We start from the raw sequence: 26,320 nt of genomic DNA on the forward strand, positions 1-26,320 counted from the left end.
GCGATCAGCCTGCAGAAACTGAAAGTCCCATAGTGGGACTAAGTAAAAATAATAAAAAAAAAAAGTTGTAAAGATATTACATTTTTTTTATATATATATGGGGGAGCAGGATGGGGCTGCACATAAGGATGGGGGCAGCACATACCGGGGCAGGAGTAGCACATACTAGGGTGGGGGCGCAGGACGGGGGAGCATAAAACAGGTTGGGGGCAGCACGACAGAGGCGCAGAACGGGTGAGCACAAAACAGGATGGGGGCAGCACGACGGGGGCGCAGGACGGAGGCGCACATACCAAGACGGGGGAAAGCATACCAAAACGGGGGAAAGCATACCAAAACGGGGGAGCAGGACGGAGGAGCGCATACCAAGACTGGGGAGCACATAAGATGGGAGAGCACATAAGAGGAAGGGGGCAGCGCAGACCAGGAACGGGGGCAGCGCAGACCAGGAACGGGGACAGCAGGATGGGGGAGCACATAAGGGGGCAGCGCAGACCAGAAACGGGGACAGCGCAGACCAGAAACGGGGACAGCAGGATGGGGGAGCACATAAGGGGGCAGCGCAGACCAGAAACGGGGACAGCGCAGACCAGAAGCGGGGAGAGCGCAGACCAGAAGCGGGGAGAGCGCAGACCAGAAGCGGGGAGAGCGCAGACCAGAAGCGGGGAGAGCGCAGACCAGAAGCGGGGAGAGCGCAGACCAGAAGCGGGGAGAGCGCAGACCAGAAACGGGGACAGCGCAGACCAGAAACGGGGACAGCGCAGACCAGAAACGGGGACAGCGCAGACCAGAAACGGGGACAGCGCAGACCAGAAGCGGGGAGAGCGCAGACCAGAAGCGGGGAGAGCGCAGACCAGAAGCGGGGAGAGCGCAGACCAGAAGCGGGGACAGCGCAGACCAGAAACGGGGACAGCGCAAACCAGAAACGGGGACAGCGCAAACCAGAAACGGGGACAGCGCAAACCAGAAACGGGGACAGCAGGATGGGGGAGCACATAAGGGGGCAGCGCAGACCAGGAACGGGGGCAGCGCAGACCAGGAACAGGGGCAGGAGGATGGGGGAGCACATAAGGGGGCAGCGCAAACCAGAAACGGGGACAGCGCAAACCAGAAACGGGGACAGCGCAAACCAGAAACGGGGACAGCGCAAACCAGAAACGGGGACAGCGCAAACCAGAAACGGGGACAGCAGGATGGGGGAGCACATAAGGGGGCAGCGCAGACCAGGAACAGGGGCAGGAGGATGGGGGAGCACATAAGGGGGCAGCGCAGACCAAGACGGGGACAGCGCAGACCAGAAACGGGGACAGCGCAGACCAGAAACGGGGACAGCGCAGACCAGGAACAGCGCAGACCAGGAACGGGGACAAACAGGGGCAGCAGGATGGGGGAGCACATAAGGGGGCAGCGCAGACCAGGAATGGGGGCAGCGCAGACCAGGAACAGGGGCAGCGCAGACCAGGAACGGGGGCAGCGCAGACCAGACCCGGAACGGGGGCAGCAGGATGGGGGAGCGCCACGCCAGGAACAACCTGACCTATAAAACTGTCCCACTTGAAAAAATGCAGGAAGGGGTAGTGCATAACAAGATGAGCGGAAGAGAGGATGGGGGCAGCGCATAAGAGAATGGGTGAGCACATACCAAGACAAGGGAGCAGGATGGGGGAGCACATACCAAGACGGGGGAGCACATAAGAGGATGGGGGCAGTGCAGACCAGGACGGGGTCAGCGCAGACCAAGATGGGGGAGCAGGTTGGGGGAGCACATAAGAGGATGGAGGCAGCGCATAACAAGATGGGGGAGCACATCTATCTATCTATCTATCTATGTATATACATATATATATACACATACATAGATTTTTTGTCATAAATAAATATGACAAAAAAACAAACCATAAAAGTACACATATTTAGTATCACCGCGACCGGAACGACCTGACCTATAAAACGGTCCCACTCAAAAAAACAAATAAAAAATGATGCTTTATCATCATACCGCTGAAAAAAAGTGGAATAAAACGCGATAAAAAGACAAATGTAAATAAAAATAGGTACTGCTGAAAAAGTCATCTTGTCCCGCAAAAAAACAAGCCGCCAGAGCTCCATCAGCCGAAAAATAAAAAAAAGTTATAGTTCTCAGAATAAAGCAATGCAAAAAAAATTATTTTTTCTATAAAAGTTTGTGTTAAAACGCCAAAACACAAAAAAAATAAAAATGTAGTATTGCTGTAATCGTACTGACCCAAAGAATAAAGCAGCCTTGTCAATTTTACCACACGCGGAACGGCATTAAAAAAACACAAAAAACAGTTCCTGAATTGTTGGTTCATGTTTATTCTGCCTCCCAAAAATCGGAATAGAAAGCGATCAAAAAATATCACATGCTCGAAAATGGTACCAATTCAAACGTCAACTTGTCTTGCAAAAAACAAGCCGTCACATGACTCTGCCGGCCAAAATATGTAAAAATTCTAGCTCTCAAAATATGGCGATGTAAAAACTAGTCTTTGCAAAAGCCGGATTTTGGTAAGAACTTACCTGTAAAATCCTTTTCAGCGAAGGAAGGAAGGGAGACACAGATTCTCTACTTCGTGGGTAGGCGGAGCCCCATAGGATAGTCACCTCAGATTGGAAAAAGACGACCGGCCCCTCCAGTATATAGGCTCCTCCTACTCCCATGTTCATCAGTCTGTACACAAGCTAAGGAAGAGCAGACCAACCAGCAGAACAACATATCCCCTTCTGAAATTTCAGAAATGAGAGAAAACAGGTTATGTAATAGAAACACACAGTCTTAGGCATACCCCATTGGACCTGACAACTGTGTAGAGCTTGCGAAACTGGAAGGAGAGCCGTAGAGCGCTAAACCCAGTCCAGAAGATCGACATCAGGAAGGAGACGCGCTGCATCTAGAAACACAAAAAAACACTTCTGCCCTGGGAGGGTGCTGTGTCTCCCTTCCTTCCTTCGCTGAAAAGGATTTTACAGGTAAGTTCTTACCAAAATCCGGCTTTCAGCAGCAGAAGGGAAGGAAAGGAGACACAGATTCTCTACTTCGTGGGACGTCCTAAAGCAGTACCTACTTAAGGGTGGGAAATAGAGGCAGAAGCTTCCATACCCCAAAACTTAGGCAAGAGCGCAAACCGTGCTAAAATAACGGAAAACTAAGTAAAGGGATAACTTAAATTACCGCCGCCTGCAGGACCCTGCGTCCCAGGGCCGCATCGGCTGAAGCACTTACGTCCACCTTATAAAACTTAGTAAAGGTGTGAACGGAGCGCCAGGTGGCCGCCCGGCAGAGCTGCGCTGCCGAGGCCCCCTGACGAAAAGCCCACGATGAGCCAATGGCTCTCGTGGAATGAGCTTTAACTTTAACCGGACAAGGCTCGCCCTTGAGCCGGTACGCTTCCAGGATAGCTGAACGGATACACCGAGCTATCGTGTCTTTGGAAGCACGTTGACCACGCCGACGACCTGCCGGAATTATAAAAAGAGAGTCCGACTTCCGAAAACCTTGGGTGATCGTAAGATAGAACTTCAATGCCCGCACTAAGTCCAACGAGTGCAAGGCCCGCTCCCTTGGATTCTTAGGTCCTGGACAAAGAGAAGGCAACACAATGTCCTGATTAATGTGGAATTGTGACACTACCTTAGGCAAATAATCTTCACGAGTACGAAGCACCACGCGATCCGGAAAAAATTCCAGAAAAGGAGGTGAGCAAGAAAGTGCTGCCAATTCCGATACCCTTCTCAAAGAGGTGACTGCCACCAAGAAGGCCACCTTCCAAGAAAGTAGTGAAAGTTTAGCAGAATCCATAGGCTCAAAAGGCCTATGCTGAAGGGCTTCCAGGACTAGATTAAGCCGCCATGGAGCCCCAACTGCCCTCCATGGCGGAAACTGACGTGCGACTCCGCGAAAAAAAGAGCGCACATCCCTACGAGAGGCAATAGACTTCCTAAAAAGTGCAGAAAGAGCAGATACCTGTCCCCGCACCGTACTAACTGCCAAACCCCTGGCCAGACTAGATTGCAGAAAGGCCAAGAAGTTGGGGATGGAAAAAACCCTCGGGTTTCTTGAGGATCCAGAACACCATGAATAGAAAGACTTCCAAGTTCTGTGATAAATCCTGGACGCAGCTGGACTCCAGGCCGCCCGCAAGGTAGCAGTGACCTCGGGCGAAAAACCGCGACGGGTCAAGATCTCTGTCTCAAGAGTCACGCCGTCAAACGAAGGGACCTCAGGTCCGGATGACGAATGTGCCCCTGAGTGAGCAAGTCCGGGCGAAGGGGCAGCGGAAACGGAGGTGCCGCATGAAGAGACACCAGCGTCGAATACCATGTCCTCCGCGGCCAGTCTGGTGCTATCAGAATTATTGATACCCTTTCGAGTTTGATCCGTCGGATCACCAGAGGTAGTAAGGATATCGGCGGAAACGCATAGATCAGCTTGAACTGACCCCACGGGGCCACTAGAGCATCCACCGCCTCCGGGTCCCTGTACCTGGACATGAACGTCGGAACCCTGGCGTTCAGCCTGGATGCCATCAAGTCCACCTGAGGAGTCCCCCAACGGGAACACAGCAGAGAAAACACTTCTGGATGGAGACTCCATTGCCCAGGGTCCACTTGCTCGTGACTGAGGAAGTCCGCCGAGATATTCAACACCCCTGGAATGTGAATTGCAGAGATTGCTGGAACTTTGGACTCGGCCCAGACCAGGATCCGAGAGACCTCAGACATGAGACTGGAACTCCTCGTCCCGCCTTGGTGATTGATGTACGCGACAGCCGTAGCGTTGTCCGACTGGATCCGGACCGGTAGACTGTCCAATGTTGGAGGCAGAGAAATATTGCTCTCAACTCCAAAATGTTGATCGGGAGAGACGACTCCTTTGGCGACCAGACTCCCTGAATCCAGAGGTTGTTCCAAACTCCCCCCCCAGCCTGTCCGGCTGGCATCGGTTGTCACCACCGACCATCTCGGAGGAAGGAAGGATTTCCCCACGGATAGAGTCTCCGGACGTAACCACCATCCAAGAGATTCTCGCACCCTGCGGGAGAAAATGACCGAGCGATCCAGAGAAGTTAGCGATCGATCCCAATGGGTCAGAATAAGGCTCTGGAGATCCCGGGAATGAAATTGTGCAAATGGTACTGCTTCCATAGTTGCCACCATTTGACCCAGAAGGCGCATGCATTCCCGAAGGGACATTGACAGCGCCGACCTCATAGCCTGGACCAGAAGACGAAGGTTCGTCTGTTTGACAGGAGGCAGGGACACAACTGCCCGAACAGTATCGAACTGCATCCCCAGGAAAAGAATGGACTGTGCTGGCTCCAATGACAATTTCTTCCAATTGATCAGCCACCCGAAGTCCATCAGGTACTGAAGGGAGAGATCGCGAGCCGCTATTGCCTCCTCTGCTGTGGGTGACACTATGAACAGGTCGTCCAGATAGGGGAGGATCGTAACCCCCTGTCTTCGAAGAAGCGCCATGAGAGGAGCCAGAATTTTTGTAAAAACCCTGGGAGCTGAGGCCAACCCGAAAGGCAGGGCCACAAACTGGTAATGGGTTTGACCTATAGCGAAACGCAAGAAACGCTGGTGAGCCCTGCCGATAGGGATATGCAAATAGGCGTCGCGGATGTCTATGGACACCAAGAAATCGTACTGCGACAGGGTCGCTATCACCGATCGGAGAGACTCCATGCGGAACTTCCGTGTCCGGACGTAAATATTCAAATCCCTGAGATCCAGCACCGGACGAAACTTGTCCTCCTTTTTGGGGACCACAAAAAGGTTGGAATAAAAACCCTTTCCCTGGTCTTCCGGAGGAACCTGAACCACCACACCCTGCTGTAGGAGAGAGTCGACCTCCTGAAACAGTGCGGCAGCCAGTCTTGGCACGGACGGAAAGCCCGTCAGACGAAACCTGTCTGGAGGCAGCGAATGAAACTCTATGAAATAGCCTGCCGACATAACCCGTGTCACCCAGGCGTCTGCTATGTGGGATGCCCAGATAGACCCGAATTGTAGCAGACGACCTCCCACCCGAGAGCCCTCGGGGGGATCCCTGGCGTCAGTCAGCCTTAGCGGACTTTTTATCAACCTCCCGTCTGTCCTGACGGGACCGTTGCTTCCAAGGAGTACAAGATTTCTGGGCGGATCTGCCGGAGGATGAGGGACGACCCAATCTCCAAGAAGGCTGACTGAATCGTCCCCTGGCCCGAAAGGACCGAAGACCTCTGCCGGGCCCTGTCCTGCTGGCTGTGGATGCCACTGCCTTTTTCCCAGGCAGAGTAACATCCTTAGCTTTAGCTTTGGCAATTAGTTCCGAAAGATCTGAACCAAAGAGCTGACCGCCCTTATATGCCAGACTAAGCAATCCCTGTTTGGATACTGCATCCCCGGTCCACTGTTTAAGCCACAGAGCTCTTCTAATCGTGACTGCCGAAGCCTGAGCCCTGGACAGAATTGAAGCAGTGTCCAGTACTGCATCTCTGCCATAACACATAGCTTCTTCCATTCGCTGAAAAAGCTTTTCCACTTCGGAACGCGAAGTCCCATCCTGCCACGCCGCACGCAGCTGATCCAACCACCGCAGAGAAGCCTCACAGGCCCACATGGCCCCCAAGGCCACTCGGAAACCATGACCCGTGGCTTCATAGATGGATTTCGCCGCTGACTCCGATCTTCTGTCCAAAGGATCCTGAAGATTGGCTCTCCCTTTAACAGGAAGCAGGGAAGACTTGGTCAGCTGAGACAGAGATATATCCACCTCAGGAGAGGGAACCCAATTAGTAACCATCTCCTTGGCACTGGGATATAGGGCATCAAAAAAACGCGTTCCTCGGAAGTGTTTATCCGGACACTGACGCTCCTTCTCCACCACTTCGTTAAGTTCCTCATGCGCAGGTAATGTAGAACGAACACGGCGCGTCTTCTGATACAGACGGCCCGACCTAGACGGTCTTGTCGGCTCTTCAGACAGCTCTAATACTTCCCGCATGTCCTTAATAAGCCCATCTACGCGACCAGAAAGAGAAACAGAGCGATCCTGTTGATCCTCCTCTTCGGACTCAGAAATTTCATCAACCGAATCTGTTGGTGAATCCGAAGCCTCTGATGCGCTCTGCGAGGGAGACAACGCCACCATAGTCTTGCGGCGCTTTTTACCTCGTGGCATTGGGTGTGATCTAGCTGACACCCACTGTCCCAGGAGACTAGAGAGACTATCAATGGAGTGAGTGAGCGCCTCCACCTTAACATCACTGAGCGTTGAACTTGATGTAGTAGAAGGCCTGAGTGTATCAGAGGCGTGCGACTGAACCTGAAACGGATCAGGAGACCGATCCGCACTCCCAGGCCCCTGATCCGACATGCCACCCACACCAGATGCCAGGATGTACAACAAGGATGGCAAAAAAGTGTGAAAGCTGCACAGCCTGTTTTCAAAACTCACTTTTTTTTTTTTTTTTTTTGTTTTTATATATGCGACAGGTTCTGAAGGGTTAAAGCTCACCCTTAGAAAAGAGCTACCCCAGAAATGCCGAGCAAAAAATCAATAGGGGGAAACTCCCTTAAACACCATGTGTTTCCCCTAAAGTTCCACTTTTTCAGAAGGGGTTAACATCACAGCAACTATAATACTACACAGCCTAAAAGGTCAGTGAAGTAAATAGCTTTAGGAGAGAAAGCGGCAGTGCTCACGAGGACTCCTAATAGGTAGCCTGGAGAGACAGCACTGACAAAGAACCCCTGCCAGAGGCAGAGGGGACTCACCGGTACTGCGGCGACCGCTCCTCCTAAGTGTGTGGACGGACGGGGAGCAGAGAGCAGGAGGCGCCGCTGGACGCCGGAGGGAGAAGCAGGGACCGCCAGCGCACGCTCAACCAAGCGCTTCCTGCCTAAGTAATGACGGCAGGAAGCCAGGAGACGCTAAGCCACGCCCCGCTAGGCCACACCCCCACTAGGCCACGCCCCCGCCTTATTCAAACAACAAAACTGAGGGCAGAAAACTTCCTACCTCTATGAACGCAGGAAGCAAGTCAATAAAAGCAAGAAAACGCGCCAATACAGGGAGCTTCCTGCCTCAATGAAGGCAGGAAGCAAAAACGAAAAAGCATGCGCAAATAAAAAATAAAAATAAAAATTACTGGCCTCCGTCTCTGCTCCCCAGTCAAGGCAGCGTCTGAAATAGACAAGAAACACACAGGCAGTACACTTGCCGTAGCCGTCAAAGATACTCTTTAGACCAAAGAGCACTTACCCGGCTGAACGCCACAGGGATCCTCAGGGATGTGTGGCGCCATGGCCCTTTGCTCCCCCCTATGGCGGAGCACGCAGGGACCCTCTCAGATGTGTGGTGTGCGCCTCCGCCAGGGAGCGCCCTGTATCCCCCGGGGCCGGCAGGCATAAGTGGGAACCTCCTCAAGGGGTACACAGAGCTGCCAGGGGAGGGTCAGGGGTCTCAGCAGCGCCGAGACCCCCAGAGACCTCTAGACCACGGGGGGTCCAGGACTCGCTGGATATAAAATAACAACTCTTCTGAGGAGCTGCCGAAGCAGCGACTATCCTCTGAGACCTCAGATAAAAAGACTGATGAACATGGGAGTAGGAGGAGCCTATATACTGGAGGGGCCGGTCGTCTTTTTCCAATCTGAGGTGACTATCCTATGGGGCTCCGCCTACCCACGAAGTAGAGAATCTGTGTCTCCCTTCTTTCCCTTCTGCTGCTGAAAAACAAAACGTTTTTTAGTGTGTGACAGTAGCCAATCATAAAAACCCTGATATAAATCTGGTTTCGCTGTAAACACACCAACCCAAAGAATAAAATCGCCTAATCACTTACACCGCACGAGAAACTGTAAAAAATAAATAAAACCAATTCCTTATCTGCTGCTGATATGTTCATTCGGTGGTTTCCGTGTAAATCTCTGAAATACGTGATTCAGACGGAACCCCCGGCAGAAGAATCCCTGTAATGAGGCAGATGGAGGCACCGTGGACAGTCTGGCCTCAGTCGGCCACAGTTTTGTGAACCTCTGAAAAAAATGACACTGCTAAACAGAGGCCAGACGGAGCCCAGAGTAACTCTGCTGCCTCATTATAGTGAATGGATCCCTCAGTATAGGATAAGGTTAGGGTTGTGTTATAGTTATGGTTATGGTTTGGATTAGGGTTGTGTTAAGGTTGCGAGTTTTTCAAGAGTAAAGAAAAAAAAATGATGATATGGCGACTAGTGTTGAGCGCAAGTGCTCACTACTTGAGTTTGCATCGGGTGCTTGGGTATGCACGGAGTATCACGGGTGATCGAGTGACATGCTCGAGTCCCCGCCCGCATGTTTTGTGGCTGTTATACAGCCAAAAAAACAACGTGGGGATTGCTTGCCATACACGAGCAATCCCTGCATTTTTTTTGGGGGGTGTCTAACAACCGTGAAACGTGCAGGGCGGGGAATCAAGCATGTCACTCGAGCACCCGCGATACATGGTGCATACCAGAGTACCCGATGCAAACTCAAGTAGCGAGCACTTGCGCTTAAGACTAATGACAACATATTCAATATGATGACCTAATGTTATCAAATTCTGTGTTGCACTTCTGGGTTCAAAATGTTCACTATACCCCTTGATAAAATCCTTGAGGGGTGTAGTTTCCAAAGTGGGGTCACTTGTGGGGGGTTTCCACTATTTAGGCACATCAGGGGCTCTCCAAACGCAACACGGCTTCCGCTCTAGATTCCAGCCAATTTTGTGTTCAAAAAGTCACACAGTGCTCCTTCCCTTCTGAATCCTGCTGTGCACCATGTTTTTTCCCCACATATGGGGTATCGGCGTACTCAGGAGAAATTGCACAACAATTTTTGGGGTCTATTTTCTCCTCTTATCCTTGTGAAAATAAAAAATTTGGGGCTAAAAGATTTTCGTGGAGGTTTTTTTTTTTTTTTTTTAAATTTCCACAGCTCTACGTTATAAACTTCTGTGAAGCACCTGGGGGTTCAAGGTGCTCACCACACATCTAGATAATATCTTTGAGGGGACTAGTTTCCAAAATGGGGTCACTTGTGAGGGGTTTCCTCTGTTTAGGCACATCAGGTGCTCCCCAAACACGACATGGCGTCCACTAATTATTCAAGCAAATTTTACATTCAAAAAGTCAAATGGCGCTCCTACTTTCCGAGCCCTGCCATGTGCTCAAACGGTGGTTTTCTCCCACATATTGGATATCAGCGTGCTCAGGAGAAATTGCACAACAATATTTTGGGGTCCATTTTTTCCTGCTACCCTTGCGAAAATAAAAGTGGGTCTAAAGTAACATTTTTGTGAAAAAAAGTTAAATGTTCCTTGTTTTCTTCCACATTCCAAAAATTCCTGTAAACCTGAAGAGTTAATAAACTTCTTGAATGTGGTTTTGAACACCTTGAGGGGTGCAGATTTTAGAATGGTGTCACTTTGGGGTATTTTCTGTCATAAACGCCCCTCAAAGTCACTTCAAATGTGATGTGGTCCCTAAAAAATTATTTTGTAAATTTTGTTGGAAAAATGAGAAATCGCTGGTCAACTTTTAACCCTTACAACTTCCTAACAAAAAATATTTCGGTTCCAAAATTGTGCTGATGTAAAGTAGACCTGTGGGAAATGTTATTTATTTGTGTGACATAGCTCTCTGATTTAAGGGCATGAAAATTCAAAGTTTGAAAATTGCAAAATATTCAAAATTTCCGATTTTTTCACAAATAAACGCCAGTTATATAAAATAAATTTTACCACTATCATGAAGTACAATACATCACAAAACAATAGTCTCAGAATCAGTGGGATCCGTTGAAGCGTTCCAGAGTTATTACCTCTGACACTGGTCAGAGTTGTAAAAATTGGCCTGGTCATTAACATGCAAACAGCCTTCAGGGGTAAAATATATACAGTGAAGGAAATAATTATTTGATCCCTTGCTGTTTTTGTAAGTTTGCCCACTGACCAAGACATGAACAGTCTATAATTTTAAGGGTAGGTTAATTTTAACATTGAGAGATAGAATATGCAAAAAAAAAACAAGAAAATCACATTGTATAAATTAGATACATTTATTTGCATTTTGCAGTGAGAAATAAGTATTTGATTCCTCTGGAAATCAACACTTAATACTTGGTGGCAAAACCCTTGTTGGCAAGCACAGAAGTGAGACATTTTTTCCAGTTGATGAGAGGGTTGCGCACATGTCAGGAGGAATTTTGGTCCACTCCTCTTTGCAGATCATCTCTAAATCATTCAGATTTTTAGGCTGTCGCTTGGCAACTCGGAGCTTCAACTCCCTCCATAAGTTTTCTATGGGATTAAGGTCTGGAGACTGGCTTTGCCACTCCATGACTTTAATGTGCTTCTTTTTGAGCCACTTCTTATCTTGGCTGTATGTTTTGGGTCATTGTCTTGCTGGAAGATACAGCTACGACCCATTTTTAATGTCCTGGCGGAGGGAAGGAGGTGGTCACTCAGGATTTTACAGTCCATTCTCCCATTGATGAGGTGAAGTAGTCCTGTGCCCTTAGCAGAGAAACACCCCCAAAACATAATGTTTCCACCTCCATGCTTGACGGTGGGGACGGTGTTCTTTGGGTCATAGGCAGCATTTCTCTTCCTCCAAACATGGCGAGTTGAGTTACTGCCAAAGAGCTCAATTTTTGTCTCATCTGACCACAGCACCTTCTCCCAATAACTCACAGAATCATCCAGGTGTTCATTGGAAAACTTCAGATGGGCCTGCACATGTGCCTTCTTGAGCAGGGGGACCTTGCGGGCTCTGCGGGATTTTAAACCTTTAAGGCGCAATGTGTTACCAATGGTTTTCTTGGTAACTGTGGTCCCAGCTGCCTTGAGATCATTAACAAGTTTCCCCTGTGTAGTTTTAGGCTGATCTCTCACCTTCCTCATGATCAAGGATACCCCACGAGGTGAGATTTTGTATGGTGCCCCAGATCGATGTCGATTGACAGTCATTTTGAATTTCTTCCATTTTCTTACTATTGCACCAAAAGTTGTCGTCTCCCCACCCAGCGTCTTACTTATGGTTTTGTTGCCCATTCCAGCTTTGTGCAGGTCTATGATCTTGTCCCTGTCATCTTTAGAAAGCTCTTTGGTCTTGCCCATGTTGTAGAGGTTAGAGTCTGACTGATTCAGTCTGTGGACAGGAGTCTCTTATATAGGTGACTATGTAAGATAGCTGTCTTTAATGCAGGTAACGAGTTGATTAGGAGCGTCTAACTGGTCTGTAGGAGCCAGAATTCATAATGGCTTGTAGGGATCAAATACTTATTTCTCACTGCAAAATGCAAATAAATTTATCCAATTTATACAATGCGATTTTCTTGATTTTTTTTGGGATATTCTGTCTCTCAATGTTAAAATTAACCTACTCTTAAAATTATAGACTGTTCATGTCTTTGTAAGTGGGCAAACTTACAAAAACAGCAAGGGATCAAATACTTATTTCCTTCACTGTACACAGTCTATAGCAGTATCCACATTACTAAAGGAAAGCATACTCGTTTTATTAAGGAGGCATGAAGTGCATGAGTGGCCCCTGTCACACAGAATTTAGAGCAGAAAATTCTGCTGCAAATCCTGATGTGTTGGCAGGAAAACTACTATGTAAAATACATGAGTTTAGCAGATTTCTCCCCACTCATTAGTATGGGTGAAATCTCCAGCAAAAATGCAGAAATTTAAATCTGCTGCAAATCTGAAAGGAAAAAAATAAGCAACGTGTTCATGAGACCCCATGAATGCCATTCACTTTGCTGGGATTAGGAAATCCTTAAAGTTTTGTGCCCAAACTATGCAGAAAAAGAAGTGACAAAGACACAAAGTGTGCACATAACCTTAGAAGACAAAAGTCAACTGTACTGACTTTACAGACCACTGCGAAAAGAGGACAGCTCTAGTAGATATACTCCATGTTTCTTTGCCAGGCAACGTATAAAGAGATATGGCAGATTTACATACAGCAAAAGCTAACAAACATAAATCATTTAAAACTTTGATTAGTAAGCTGGAAAACTATAGGTGAATGTCTACAGCACATGGAAAGGCAGAGCAGGTACTGCACGATGTAGAGCAGCACTCTCATCAATGTCACCACCCCTCCCGGCCATGTGCAGGGAGCGGTGGTGGTGGGTAGATAACTGGTTGACAATCGCTTGATCATACGAAGGGAACCTGGAGGACATTTGGAAAGAACAGCAGAAAACGTAAAGCTTTGAAGAATTGTGAAATTTGAAGAATGTAGAAATTTAAAACCAGGTCTTTTCTTCCTGAAATTTTACCTGCAAGTCACCCGATATCAAGATCATAGGTCAGAATCCAATAAGGGAAAATAATGCTCTTTTACTGAAGTTTAAGTTTAATAAACAATAAAAAAATCTACATACAGATGTGGAATAGATCTTTAAAAGGAAACCTGTCATCAGGTTACCACCACTTATAGAGTGCAGTATAATAGAGACAGAAACCAATTCCAGCGATGTGTCACTTACTGGGCTGATAGCAGTAGATTATCTAAACTACAGCAATCAAAACCGAGATTTTATCACTAGAGGACTGGTAAACCTACTTTCATGTAGTACTCCATATTCAAGAGCTCTGTATGACCCACCCCAAACACTGATTGGTAGTTTGCTGCCTATGCACAGTATACACATCTGCCAATCAGTGGTGTGGGTAGGTTATACAGAGCTCAGCATTCAGAGAACTGGTAGATCTGCAGCAGAGAAAACGTTGATTATCAAATCTACAGCAAGCAGCCCAGTAAGTGATACTTCACTGTAATCAGGCTTCTTTCCTCTACATCATGTCCCCTCAGATGGGGGAGCAAAAACCTAGTCCCATATTCCCTTTAATGGAGTGCCTCTGAAGTAGATGAGGAACTTAAAATGTATATTAAAAGAAGTTTAGCAGTTCTCTGGGTGAATAGTTATGCGGAGGGCGACACTAGTTTGCTTTGGGGTAAAATATTTTTCTCATAAGAATTTGATGATTCACATTATCTGCACTATGATTAGATTGACAACATGACAATATGAAAGGCACAAAAAAAAACAAACACAAATCACTTATTTTTGGTTTATATGTTTTAATCAATTTGCTCAATACTTTTATATTACATGTCGATCAAAAATGGAAAAAAGTCCATTGTACCAATCACCCCAAAGAAATCAGAAGATACAAAAACTGGTCAGCAGATTAGACAAATGTGACGTACCTGTAGTCAATGTTACTCAATGTTAAACAATGATTAATGTGAAGTATTGGCTCCTGCATACGCAGCACTGTAATGTCCATGTTACTTATTATTGAGCATGGTGACTCTTGTGTACCTCATATTATCTTTGCTGCAAAGGAAGCTTTGAATTTCAATTAGTATGCTACCTAAATTGTACAGAGTTCTAACGAAGCATAGTACCATTTCCTTATATCAAATAAGCACTGTACTATATGCATCATGAAATATGTCTTCCTGGTTGTATATAAGTTAACTTGATCTAACTTCGAAGGGTTGTACGGTCTTGTGATGAAGGACTGCAGAGACGCTATGTGACTGCAGACATTTGAATCTATACAGTGAGCACCATACGCGAGTCAGGATTCTCCGGTTATGCCGTCGAGAGCGGTGGTCACGTCACCACAAATATGCAATTTGCATACATGAGGACACGTACCTACTAGACGTGTTCAGCCTTGCTCAATGCAATTGAATTGAGGAAGGCTCAGAACATCTAGTCTGAATGTGGCTGGAAGTATGAAAATCGCATACTTGTCACGTGGCAACCGCTCTCACCGGCAACACTGGAGAAGCCTGCTTGTTGCCAGTGTGCGGAAATATTCTAGATTACAACTAGGCCTCATGCAGACAGTTGTTTTCTTCTTCAGGTGTGGAAACAAAATGGAGCCATTTTTCATGTCAGTTCAGATTTTCATTAATGCTTGGGAAATGTGGCTGTTTTTGCTTTTTTTTTTAACCAATTTTCTCGTGGTAAAAAAAAAAAAAGTTCTCATATTACAGGGTTTAAATGGACTTCACAAAGATTGTTTCAAGTTTAATGGCCAATTACACACAGTGACCAGAGAGCAGCAGTGTGGAGTCCGTGGTTTTGATGCGCGACTCACATTAAAAACGGATGTGCCTGCAAAAAGACAGATAGCTGCAGACTATAATGGGCACTATCTGAAAAAAAGGGGAAGAACACGTATGTAAAAAACAGATGTCTGAATGAGGCTCTATCCTGATAGTTTCCCTTTAATGCCTTGCATGTTCTCATCACAAAATGACCTATTGTTTAAATCAGCTTTGTTTTTACAAGTATTTTTTTTGTTTAAATTGGCAAAGCATTTTTTATATCTTGATAATAATTAAAAATCTAAATTATAATCTTGCAATTTTTACTCTGGCCACTGGGGCTTTTTTTTTTTTTTTTTTTTTTTTTCAGACCCCTAGTTCCTGTCCTTTCAGGAAGAGTTTAAAGCAGTTTGCTTATCAAAGGCAGGATTACAAGGAAAGGTAACATTTCTTTACACTGCTGATAACACAGGATTCGCCAGTCACAAAAATCGATGTCAAAGCTGACCCCGCACCCCCTCTACACAATCACCTTTGCAAATGCTCATTAGATACAAAAGAAATGGTGGAGTCTGCTCATTGTGACTATGTACATTTATTGTTTCTTGAAACAGGAAGCTAGAGTCTAAAAATGCCCCAGTGACCAGTATGAAAATTGCAAGATTATTTTAATACAGATTATGATATAGGGGAAAAAAAGTGTCAATTAAAAAAAAAAAAAAAACACATTAACACAAAAATCTGATTTAAGCAATAAGTATTTTTTTTTAGCTTTTTTTATTTTTATGAATAAAATGATGTCAGTTGAGAAAGGAATCCAGCACATCACATTTCCAATGGCCGACCCTTCAGTTCTCTGGGAGAGAAGCCACTGCCAGACAAGTCTGTCAGCAGCTCTCTCATGGAAAACAGAGGAGCGAAGAACATTCCAGAGTGTAGAGGACTCGTGAGAGATAGCTGTCGGCCAAACAAACTAATGTACCGTATATAGGGTGGGGGAGCTTAACACAGTCGAAATTCCATCATCTGTGCGATTGGAGCTCTCTCCTCTAAACATTTTGTAAACCAGATTATTTTTTTTCAGTGACCACAATTAGTCGGGTTTACAACTTAAAAGAGAATATGTCACCACATTTGACCCATCTAACTCCCCTTCATGTATAATAAGCTCTGGAGGCAGAGTTATCTTCCAGGCAGCGTCCTCCCCAGAGCCTAGAAGCCAGAGCCTGGAGATCATTTATATAAAGTGATAAAAGATGATTTCTCAGCAACAACACATCTGATGAGACATACAGGTAGGACTTTTCTCAGCAGTCTATAACCTGTATGTCCATAATAATAGGTTAAATGTGGTGACAGATTCCCTTTAAATATTAAACAGCCGCACTGCATTATATGATTAACATGCTTTAGGGAAACCCCCATTAAAGGGGTTTGTCCAGTCTTAGGCTGAGTGCCCTCTATGCATTTTTCAAGCGTTTTTGCTGCGGAATTTGCGCAGCGAAAACGTTTAAAAAACGCTTGGTAATACGTGCCCCATGGTCCCCAATGATAATCCGCATGCGCTGTGCACATGCTGCGGAAATTTCCGCTGCGGATTATCATTGCGGAAAAATACGCAGCATGTCCATTAATTTTGCGGACACGCAGCGTAATTGCCGCCATTAACTTGCATTGACACGCATAATATCCACATGACTACATGTACACATGCGGATATTAAGCGATTCTATGTGCGGATGGTACCCGGGTCTGGAGAAGAGGAGACTCTCTTCCAGACCCGGGTACCATAGAGCCGGGTAAAAAAATAATTTAAAACAAAAAATAAACATTATACTTACCTTCCTGGCGTTGGCGGTCGAGTGACCTGTCACATGACTAAATCAGGTCACCGCAGGTCCTTTTAGACCACCGTGAGACACGGGGAGACCGGACGCAGCGGAGAAAACACCGGGGGCCATCGGAAAGCAAGTATAATGTTTACTTTTTTTTTCTTACCATTTTTATTCTTTTTTTTTTAAACTATTACTTGGTCAAGTTGTCAAGCACTTTTCCAAGTGATGCTAAAATCGCTTGGAAAAGCGCTTGATAACCCACATGCAGAAATGCATGCAAAAACGCTTGACAAACGCTTCTCAGGAAAAACGCATGTAAAATCCACATGCGTTTTTCCTGCCAGGGAGATGCGGAAAAAATCTGCAGCATTTCTGCATCGTGGGCACTAAGCCTGAAGCTACAAGTCTGCAGGCACTCTATTTAACTGGAGACTTGTGAATCCTCATATCTAGTGATGAGCGAATATGTTCTATTAGCCCTTTCGCCAAGTACGCTCGGGCCGAGCTCCGAGTATTTACAGTTGCTCGGTGATAAGGTTGAATCGCTCCCGTGTGCATGATTTGCGACTGTTTGACAGTTTTAATACATGTGAGGAATGTCTATTTCTTACACATTCCTTACATGTAATAAAGCTGTCACAAACAGTTGCAAATCATGCACACAGGAGCGATTCAAACATATCACCGAGCAGCTGTAAATACTCGGAGCTCGGCCCGAGCATACTTGGCAAAAGGGTTAACAGAACATACTCGCTCATCACTACTCATATCACATGTACTGCATGCTGTGTGGAATCTCCGGTGACGGGGTTGGCAGTCATGTGACATCCATACTCAAGGCCACATTCAGACTAGATGGGCGCAGCCTAGCTCGATGCAACTGTATTGAGCGAGGCTGGTAACAGTCTAGTAGGAATGTGGCCGGGAGCATGAAAATCACAAACTGGCGGTCACATGACCGCCGTTTCCGGCACTGGAGAATTTTCACAAAGCAAAGTGTGTGCAATGTGAGGATTCACAAGTCTGCAGTCAAAGAGTAACTGTAGATTTGTAGCATATGACTAGACAACACCGTTAAATTCTGGATTCTAGCCTGAAAATATTATATTATTGCATGTGCTCAATAAGAGATGGTAGGAATACCTGATGCATATAGTACAGTATTTCAAAACAAGGATAAATTTAGCCTTACATACACTAAAAACAATACACCCAGTGTCTCTTACATATTAGAATTGACTCAAGAAGCTGGCCAAGAGAACACACAAACAGTAAACAAAACATGGTTTAGAAATCTATGTGCAATAGTTGAAAAGAAAAAGTGCAAAATGGGAAAGAAAACGCAAAACTTTAAAATATATATGTTTTTGCACTGGGATGGTCTTAACATAGGTATGTAGCTGTTGAGTATAACAAAGCAGAAATGTATTAGATGTGTTATAATTTGCTCCATCCAAGATTGTCTATAAATGGAGTTGCTTAGTTCAGAAATCAAGGGAGTGGTCCCTCATCTATAATGAGAGTAACTACAAGTGTCGCCCTCTGGGGGTCCTGCATTTATTTCAGTGTGTTATGTTTTATTGGTACTGCAGGGATACTGAATAGTTGCTCTGATCGCCGGGGTCACCGCTGTAGAATACTGATGACCTTATCATCTGGAAAGACATCTTAATAAAAGATGCATAAAGTGGACATTACCTTTAAAGGCAATGATAGCAAAATAAGACTTCTGCTGGGCATTAGTTTAAAAATGGATTTACTGACTGCCATAAAAAAAAAATATATATTCTAAGCCAACATCACAAATACAACTGCTCTTATGCCACATACAGGCCTCATATTTCTGCTTCAAGTTTAATGATTGTTTCCGACACATTGTAATAACTTAGTTTTTCTATTGGACACCGTGCACAGGACAGCAGCAGATATGTACATATATTTATATAAGAAATACTTCTTCAGGGTGGATCACTTAAAGAAAAGCGGATATTCCTAACACAATAAATCATAATTCGGACTTAACGCAATGGTACCAGTAAATATTATCAAATAGGAGTGCATTTCTTGATCTGTCCCTTCATTAATTAACACCCTGCCGGCAGGAATAGTATACTGCTTCATACAGCCAACCTGAGTTGAAGTTCAAGTGAATATGTAAGTCACACTTGATTTGTGTTGCCAGAGACAGAGGATCCAATAAGAAAGGAAATAGCTTGTATCTTCTGACTTTCATTGATTGCGAAGAACAATTTACATAATACAAGAAGGTACCAGCTCCCGTAGTAAGAAAGGAAGTTCCAATGATTACATCTACCATTTAGTGCAGGGATTCTTAAAACAAAACACTGCACATAAAGCTTCCTTCAAGTCTCCAGTGCAGAAATTCCCCATAATTCCATCAATGCTATAAGCAGAGAATGGAAAAAAAATTCCCTGTCTTCCCATGTTCAGATTTAATTTTAACCTATAAAAGGTTCTTTAAAAAAAATTGCGCATATTTGGTTGCGGTAGCATTGTCCATTTAAACAAAAAAAATTTTAGGCACAATTAGGAGGAAGGACTAATAATGCAGCGCCACACTAGACATTCAGCATGTCCTCATCACTGTCATCATGAAAGGAAGCTACAGGAAGCTTGTTTTCCTTTTTACGTTCAGTAGATCTGGATTGCCCAGTCTGTCCTTGTCCTCCGTTGGCAATTCCTATCAAGTTCTCATCGCTGGCAGAAGAGTACTGGCCTACAGACCGGTTAGAATTCCTCTGTTTGTTTCTCGCTGACTGTATTCTGACTTCAGGGACGGTTAAAACCTCATCTTCACTGTCAAGATCATCAACGTGCAGTGAGGTGAAGGCTCCAGCCTTGACACTCCTAACATGACCATTTTCATGAAGTGGTTTTCCATGGTTGGCAGACACTTCTTCCATTAGCCACTCTGTTTCATTATCCACTTCTTCTGTGTTGATCTGAACAATGTAAACCAGTTAGGTAAATTAAATAACGGAGAAACTGAACAAATGAGAGTAATTTCAAATTTACACATGGGAAATTTTAGGATTAGATAAGTCAGAAAATGTGTAATTAAAGGGAGATAAATAAGGCTGATCCCTTTATGAATAAATGTACAGTCAAAATAATTAAAAAGCAACTAAACTTTTTTATTTCCTTTCAATATGGTGTCCAACATGGAAAGTTATGAAAGTTTGTAATTAACTTCTTTGGGGAATTTGGCTTCTTTCCTGTTCAAAAATAAGATCAGAGTCCTCCAAATCCCTCGCTTTCTCCAGGGAATACAATATACAGGTGCATCTCACTAAATTAGAATATCATCAAAAAGTTAATTTATTTCAGTTCTTCAATAGAGATGAGCGGTGTTCGACTAGAACTGTTCGCCAATCTCAAATTCGAGCTGTTTTGGGCGGTGTTCGAGTTGTTCGACGAACCCGAACGATTTGCAAAAAATTCGGCTGTTCGAGGTTATGTTCGATAACTGTTCGTGCATCAAAAGCTTGTCCTGCATGTCTGGCGCTATTTAGAGCACCAATCATGCAGGGATTGTCTGCCACTCACTGTAATGCCACAGCCATGGTATTTGTGGCATTACAGTGATTGCCCAAATCGATGGGAACAGTGACAACAGTGAAACATGAAAAGCCGGCAATTCAGCAGCGGCATACATGTCAGCCACATATATATGAAGAACAGTGACAGTGTCAGTGTTGCTTACTGTACTTGTCATTTGGTGTAAAGGATTTATAAAAAAAAATAATAGTGTTTTCATGCACCGTCTCTTTAAAAAAGCCGGCCGGCAATTCAGCAGCGGTACCCGACAATTGGAATAGAAAGAATAGAGAATCACACATAGATTAGATAGAAACATGTCAGTCACATATATATGAAGTACAGTGACAGCGTTGCTTACTGTACTTGTCATTTAGTGTAAAGGATTTATTAAAAAAATAATAGTGTTTTCATGCACTGTCTCTTTAAAAAAGCCGGCCGGCATTTCAGCATCTGTACCCGACAATTTAGAATAGAAGGAATAGAGCATCACACATAGATTAGATAGATAGAAACATGTCAGTCACATATATAAGAAGTACAGTGATAGTGTTGATTACTGTACTTGTCATTTAGTGTTAAAATAAAGGATTTATTTAAAAAAAAATTGGCGTGGGGTTCCCCGTAATTTTAGTCTCTAGCGGAGGTTAAGCAGACGGCTGGGGCAGATGTTTGAAGCCTGGGAAGGGGGTAATACCCACGGAGCTTTCCAGACTACTAATATCAGCCCCCAGCGGAATACCTAGCCTTTACTAGCTATTAAAATGGGGGACCCCCCAAAAAAAATGACGTGGGGTCCCCCCTATTTTAATAGCTAGCAAAGGCTAGGCAGACAGCTGGGGGCTGATATTAATAGCCCAGGAAGGGTGCCATGAATATTGGCCCCCTCCCAGGCTAGAAACACCAGCCGTCAGCCGCCCCAGAAATGGCGCATCCATAGGATGCGCCAATTCTGGCACTTAGCCTCGCTCTTCCCACTGCCCTGTAGCGGTGGCAGTGGGGTAATAGGGCTGGGGTTGATGTCAGCTTATAATGCCAGCTGACATCAAGCCCAGGTTAGTAATGGAGAGGCGTCTATAAGACACCCCCATTACTAACCCCATAGTCAAAGTTAAAAGAAAACACAAACACCCAGAATAAAGTCCTTTAATTGAAATAAAGACACAATCCTTTATTGTTCTAAATTAAACCATACTTACCACCACGCCCATTCCAGCTGAAGCCAACGATCTCCTGCAATAAAAGTAAAATAATAAAGCAACCTCATCCTTACCTTTCCATGGTTCCCAGGACAGCTTCAGCTCTGCTACATCGAGATGACAGGCTGGACCGCAGCAGAACGCTGCCATCCAGCCTGTCATCCCGCAGACACTGAGAAGCGCAGGCATGCTTGCGCTCCTCAGTGTCTCGCTGTGACGGCATAAAGATGAGCCGACAATGAACTCGGCTCACCTCATGCACGTCACTGACAGCGTGGGAGAATTCTCCTGCACTCAGCGCTTCAGCGTGAGAATTTTCCCACGCTGTCAGTGACGAGCATGAGGTGAGCCGAGTTCATTGGACATGAATGAGCTCACCTCATGCACGTCACTGACAGCGTGGGAAAATTCTCACGCTGAAGCGCTGAGTGCAGGAGAATTTTCCCACGCTGTCAGTGACGTGCATGAGGTGAGCTGAGTTCATTGGACATGACCTCGGCTCATCTGGATGCCGTCACAGCGAGACACTGAGGAGCGCAAGCATGCCTGTGCTTCTCAGTGTCTGCGGGATGACAGGCTGGATGGCAGCGTTCTGCTGCGGTCCAGCCTGTCATCTCGATGTAGCAGAGCTGAAGCTGTCTGGGAACCATGGAAAGGTAAGGATGAGGTTGCTTTATTATTTTTCTTTTATTGCAGGAGATCGTTGGCTTCAGCTGGAATGGGCGTGACGGTAAGTATGGTTTAATTTAGAACAATAAAGAATTGTGTGTTTATTTCAATTAAAGGACTTTTTTCAGGGTGTTGTGTTTTTTTTAAATACTTTACTAGAAATTCATAGTGGTCATGTCTAATATTGGCGTGACCCCATGAATTTCGGGCTTAGGGCCAGCTGATAATGCCAAGCTGGCCCTAACCCCTTTATTACCCAGTGAGCCACCGCACCAGGGCCCTGGATGAGTTGGGTACAGCGCCAGAAGATGGCGCTTCTATGAACGCGCCATTTTCCGGGGTGGCTGCGGACTGCAATTTGCAGCTGGGGTGACCCAGAAAGCTTGGGTCTCCCTGCGCTGCAGATTCCAGCCCCCAGCTGCCTAGTTGTACCTGGCTGGACACAAAAATAGGGCGAAGCCCCACGTATTTTTTTTTTTTAATTATTTCATGAAATTCATGAAATAATTAAGAAAAAAAGGGCTTCCCTATATTGTTGTGTCCGGCCAGGTACAAATAGGCAGTTGGGGGCAGCCCGTTCCTGCCTGCTCTACCTGGCTGGACACAAATATAGTGCGAAGCCCCACGTCAATTTTTTTTTAAATTATTTCATGAAACTAGATGGTGGCCCGATTCTAACGCATCGGGTATTCTAGAATATGTATGCGGCAGACCCGGCGCAATCAGCAGAGCGGTGTTTAAATTTGGCGCCAAAATCGCTAACTGGTCGCGGCCAGCAACCGCGACCAATCAGCAAAGCGGTGTTGAAATTTGGCGACTATATCACTGATTGGTCACGGCCGGCGGTCGCGACTAATCAGCAGAGCGGGGTTTAAATTTTGCGCCAATAATGCTGATAGGTTGTGGTCGCGACCAATCAGCAAAGCGGTGTTTAAATTTGGCGCCAATAATGGTGATTGGTCACGACCTCGACCATTCAGCAGAGCGGTGTTTAAATTTGGCGGCAACAATGTTGATTAGTCGCGGCCGGCGGTCACGACCAATCAGCAGAGCGGGGTTTAAATTTGGCGCCAATAATGCTGATTGGTCGCAATCGCCGGCCGCGACCAATCAGCAGAGTGGTGTTTAAATTTGGCGTCAAAATCGCTGATTGGTCACGGAAGGCAACTGTGACCAATCAGCAGAGCGGTGTTTAAATTTGGCGCCAATAATGCTGATTAGTCGCGGCCGGCATCCGCGACCAATTAGCAGAGCGGGGTTTAAATTTGGCGCCAATCTCGCTGATTGGTCGCGTCTGGCGTCCGCGACCAATCAGCAGAGCGTTGTTTAAATTTGGCGCCAAGCTCGGTGATTGGTCGCGGCCGCTATTTAAATGTGGCGCCCAAATCGGTGATTGGTCGCGGGCAGCGTCCACGACCAATCAGCAGAGCGGTGTTTAACTTTAGCGCCAAGATCACTGATTGGTCGCGTGCGGAGAGCGCGACCAATCAGCTAATCGTATTGGTGAGGACCGGGGAGCGCCGCTGCCTGGTCGGATACTTCCGTTGCGAGAAGCCGGGAGATGAGCGACTGCTCGCAGCAGATGTATCCCGACCCGCAGCTCCGCTCCCCGGTCCTCCCTTGACACCCTAGCCGCTGATGTCCCCACAGTATCCGCATGGTGTTACAAAGATCCGGACATTTGTGTTAAAAATCGCTGATTGGTCGCTGGCGCTGCCCGCGACCAATCACCGATTTGGGCGCTAAATTTAAATATCGGCTGCAACCAATCACCAATCTTGGCTCCACATTTAAACACCGCTGTGCTGATTGGTCGCCGACGCTGGGCGCGACCAATCACCGATTTTGGCGCCACATTTAAATAGCGTCCGCGACCAATCAGTACAGCGGTGTTTAAATGTGGAGCCAAGATGCGTGATTGGTCGCGGAGGATATTTAAATTTGGCGCCCAAATCGGTGATTGGTCGCGGCTGATATTTAAATTTGGCGCCCAAATCGGTGATTGGTCGTGGGCAGCGCCAGCGACCAATCAGTGATTTTTAACACAAATGTCCGGACCTTTGTAACACCATGCGGATACTGTGGGGACATCAGCGGCTAGGGTGTGAAAGGAGGACCGGGGAGCGGCGCTGTGGGTCGGGATACTTCTGCTGCGAGCGCCCGCTCATGTCCCGGGTTCTCGCAGCGGAAGTATCCACACAGGCAGCGCCGCTGACATCCATGCGGCTAGGGTGTGAAGGGAGGACCGGGGAGCGGCGCTGACATCCAATTGGTCGCGGCCGCTATTTAAATGTGCGGCACAAATCGGTGATTGGTCGCCGTCTTGACCGCGACCAATCACTCATCTTGCCGCCAAAGTTAAACACTACTGTGCTGATTGGTCGCAGACGCTGCCCGCGACCAATCACAGATTTGTGCGCCAAATTTAAATATCGGCCGCGACCAATCACCGATCTTGGATCCACATTTAAACAACGCTGTGCTGATTGGTCGCGGCCGATATTTAAATGTGGCGCCCAAATCGGTGATTGGTCGCGGTCTTGGCGCGCGACCAATCACTGATCTTGCCGCCAAAGTTAAACACTGCCGTGCTGATTGGTCGCGGACGCTGCCCGCGACCAATCACCGATTTGTGCGCCAAATTTAAATATCAGCCTCATGCACGTCACTGACAGCGTGGGAAAATTCTTCTGCACTCAGCGCTTCAGCGTGAGAATTCTCCCACGCTGTCAGTGACGTACATGAGGTGAGCCGAGTTCATTGGACATGAGCTCACCTCATGCACGTCACTGACAGCGTGGGAAAATTCTCACGCTGAAGCGCTGAGTGCAGGAGAATTTTCCCACGCTGTCAGTGACGTGCATGAGGTGAGCCGAGTTCTTTGTCGGCTCATCTTTATGCCATCACAGAGAGACACTGAGGAGCGCAAGCATGCCTGCGCTTCTCAGTGTCTGCGGGATGACAGGCTGGATGGCAGCGTTCTGCTGCGGTCCAGCCTGTCATCTCGATGTAGCAGAGCTGAAGCTGTCGTGGGAACCATGGAAAGGTAAGGATGATGTTGCTTTATTATTTTTCTTTTATTGCAGGAGATCGTTGGCTTCAGCTGGAATGGGCGTGATGGTAAGTAGAGTTTAATTTAGAACAATAAAGAATTGTGTGTTTATTTCAATTAAAGGACTTTATTCTGGGTGTTTGTGGTTTTTTTTGTAACTTTGACTATGGGGTTAGTAATGGGGGTGTCTTATAGACGCCTCTCCATTACTAACCTGGGCTTGATGTCAGCTGGCATTATAAGCTGACATCAACCCCAGCCCTATTACCCCCTGCCACCGCACCAGGGCAGCGTGGAAGAGCGAGGCTAAGTGCCAGAATTGGCGCATCCTATGGATGCGCCATTTCTGGGGCGGCTGACGGCTGGTGTTTCTAGCCTGGGAGGGGGCCAATATTCATGGCACCCTTCCTGGGCTATTAATATCAGCCCCCAGCTGTCTGCCTAGTCTTTGCTAGCTATTAAAATAGGGGGGACCCCACGTCATTTTTTTGGGGGGGTCCCCCATTTTAATAGCTAGTAAAGGCTAGGTATTCAGCTGGGGGCTGATATTAGTAGCCTGGGAAGCTCCATGAGTATTACCCCCTTCCCAGGCTTCAAACATCTGCCCCAGCCGTCTGCTTAACCTCCGCTAGAGACTAAAATTACGGGGACCCCCACGCCAATTTTTTTTTTAATAAATCCTTTATTTTAACACTAAATGACAAGTACAGTAACCAACACTGTCACTGTACTTCATATATATGTGACTGACATGTTTCTATCTATCTAATCTATGTGTGATGCTCTATCTTTCTGTTCTAAATTGTCGGGTACCGCTGCTGAATTGCCGGCCGGCTTTTTTAAAGAGACGGTGCATGAAAACACTATTATTTTTTTAAATAAATCCTTTACA

The 26,320-nt window shown here is 46.3% G+C and overlaps 1 protein-coding gene across 1 annotated transcript in view; it reads right to left on the minus strand.

The window, feature by feature from the left end:
- Positions 1-18,689: 18,689 nt before the first annotated feature.
- IGF2R (insulin like growth factor 2 receptor) overlaps positions 18,690-26,320 on the minus strand; it is a 209,529-nt gene continuing 201,898 nt past the window's right edge. The window contains exon 48 of the mRNA XM_073672755.1: positions 18,690-19,913. Within this exon, the coding sequence (XP_073528856.1) occupies positions 19,530-19,913 (384 nt within the window). The 3' untranslated portion in view covers positions 18,690-19,529. The remainder of the gene's footprint in view (positions 19,914-26,320) is intronic.

Source organism: Phyllobates terribilis, unplaced genomic scaffold (genome assembly GCF_046119375.1).
Source record: "Phyllobates terribilis strain yellow unplaced genomic scaffold, ASM4611937v1 Scaffold_3__8_contigs__length_932513732, whole genome shotgun sequence".
Classification (NCBI taxonomy): Eukaryota; Metazoa; Chordata; class Amphibia; order Anura; family Dendrobatidae; genus Phyllobates; species Phyllobates terribilis.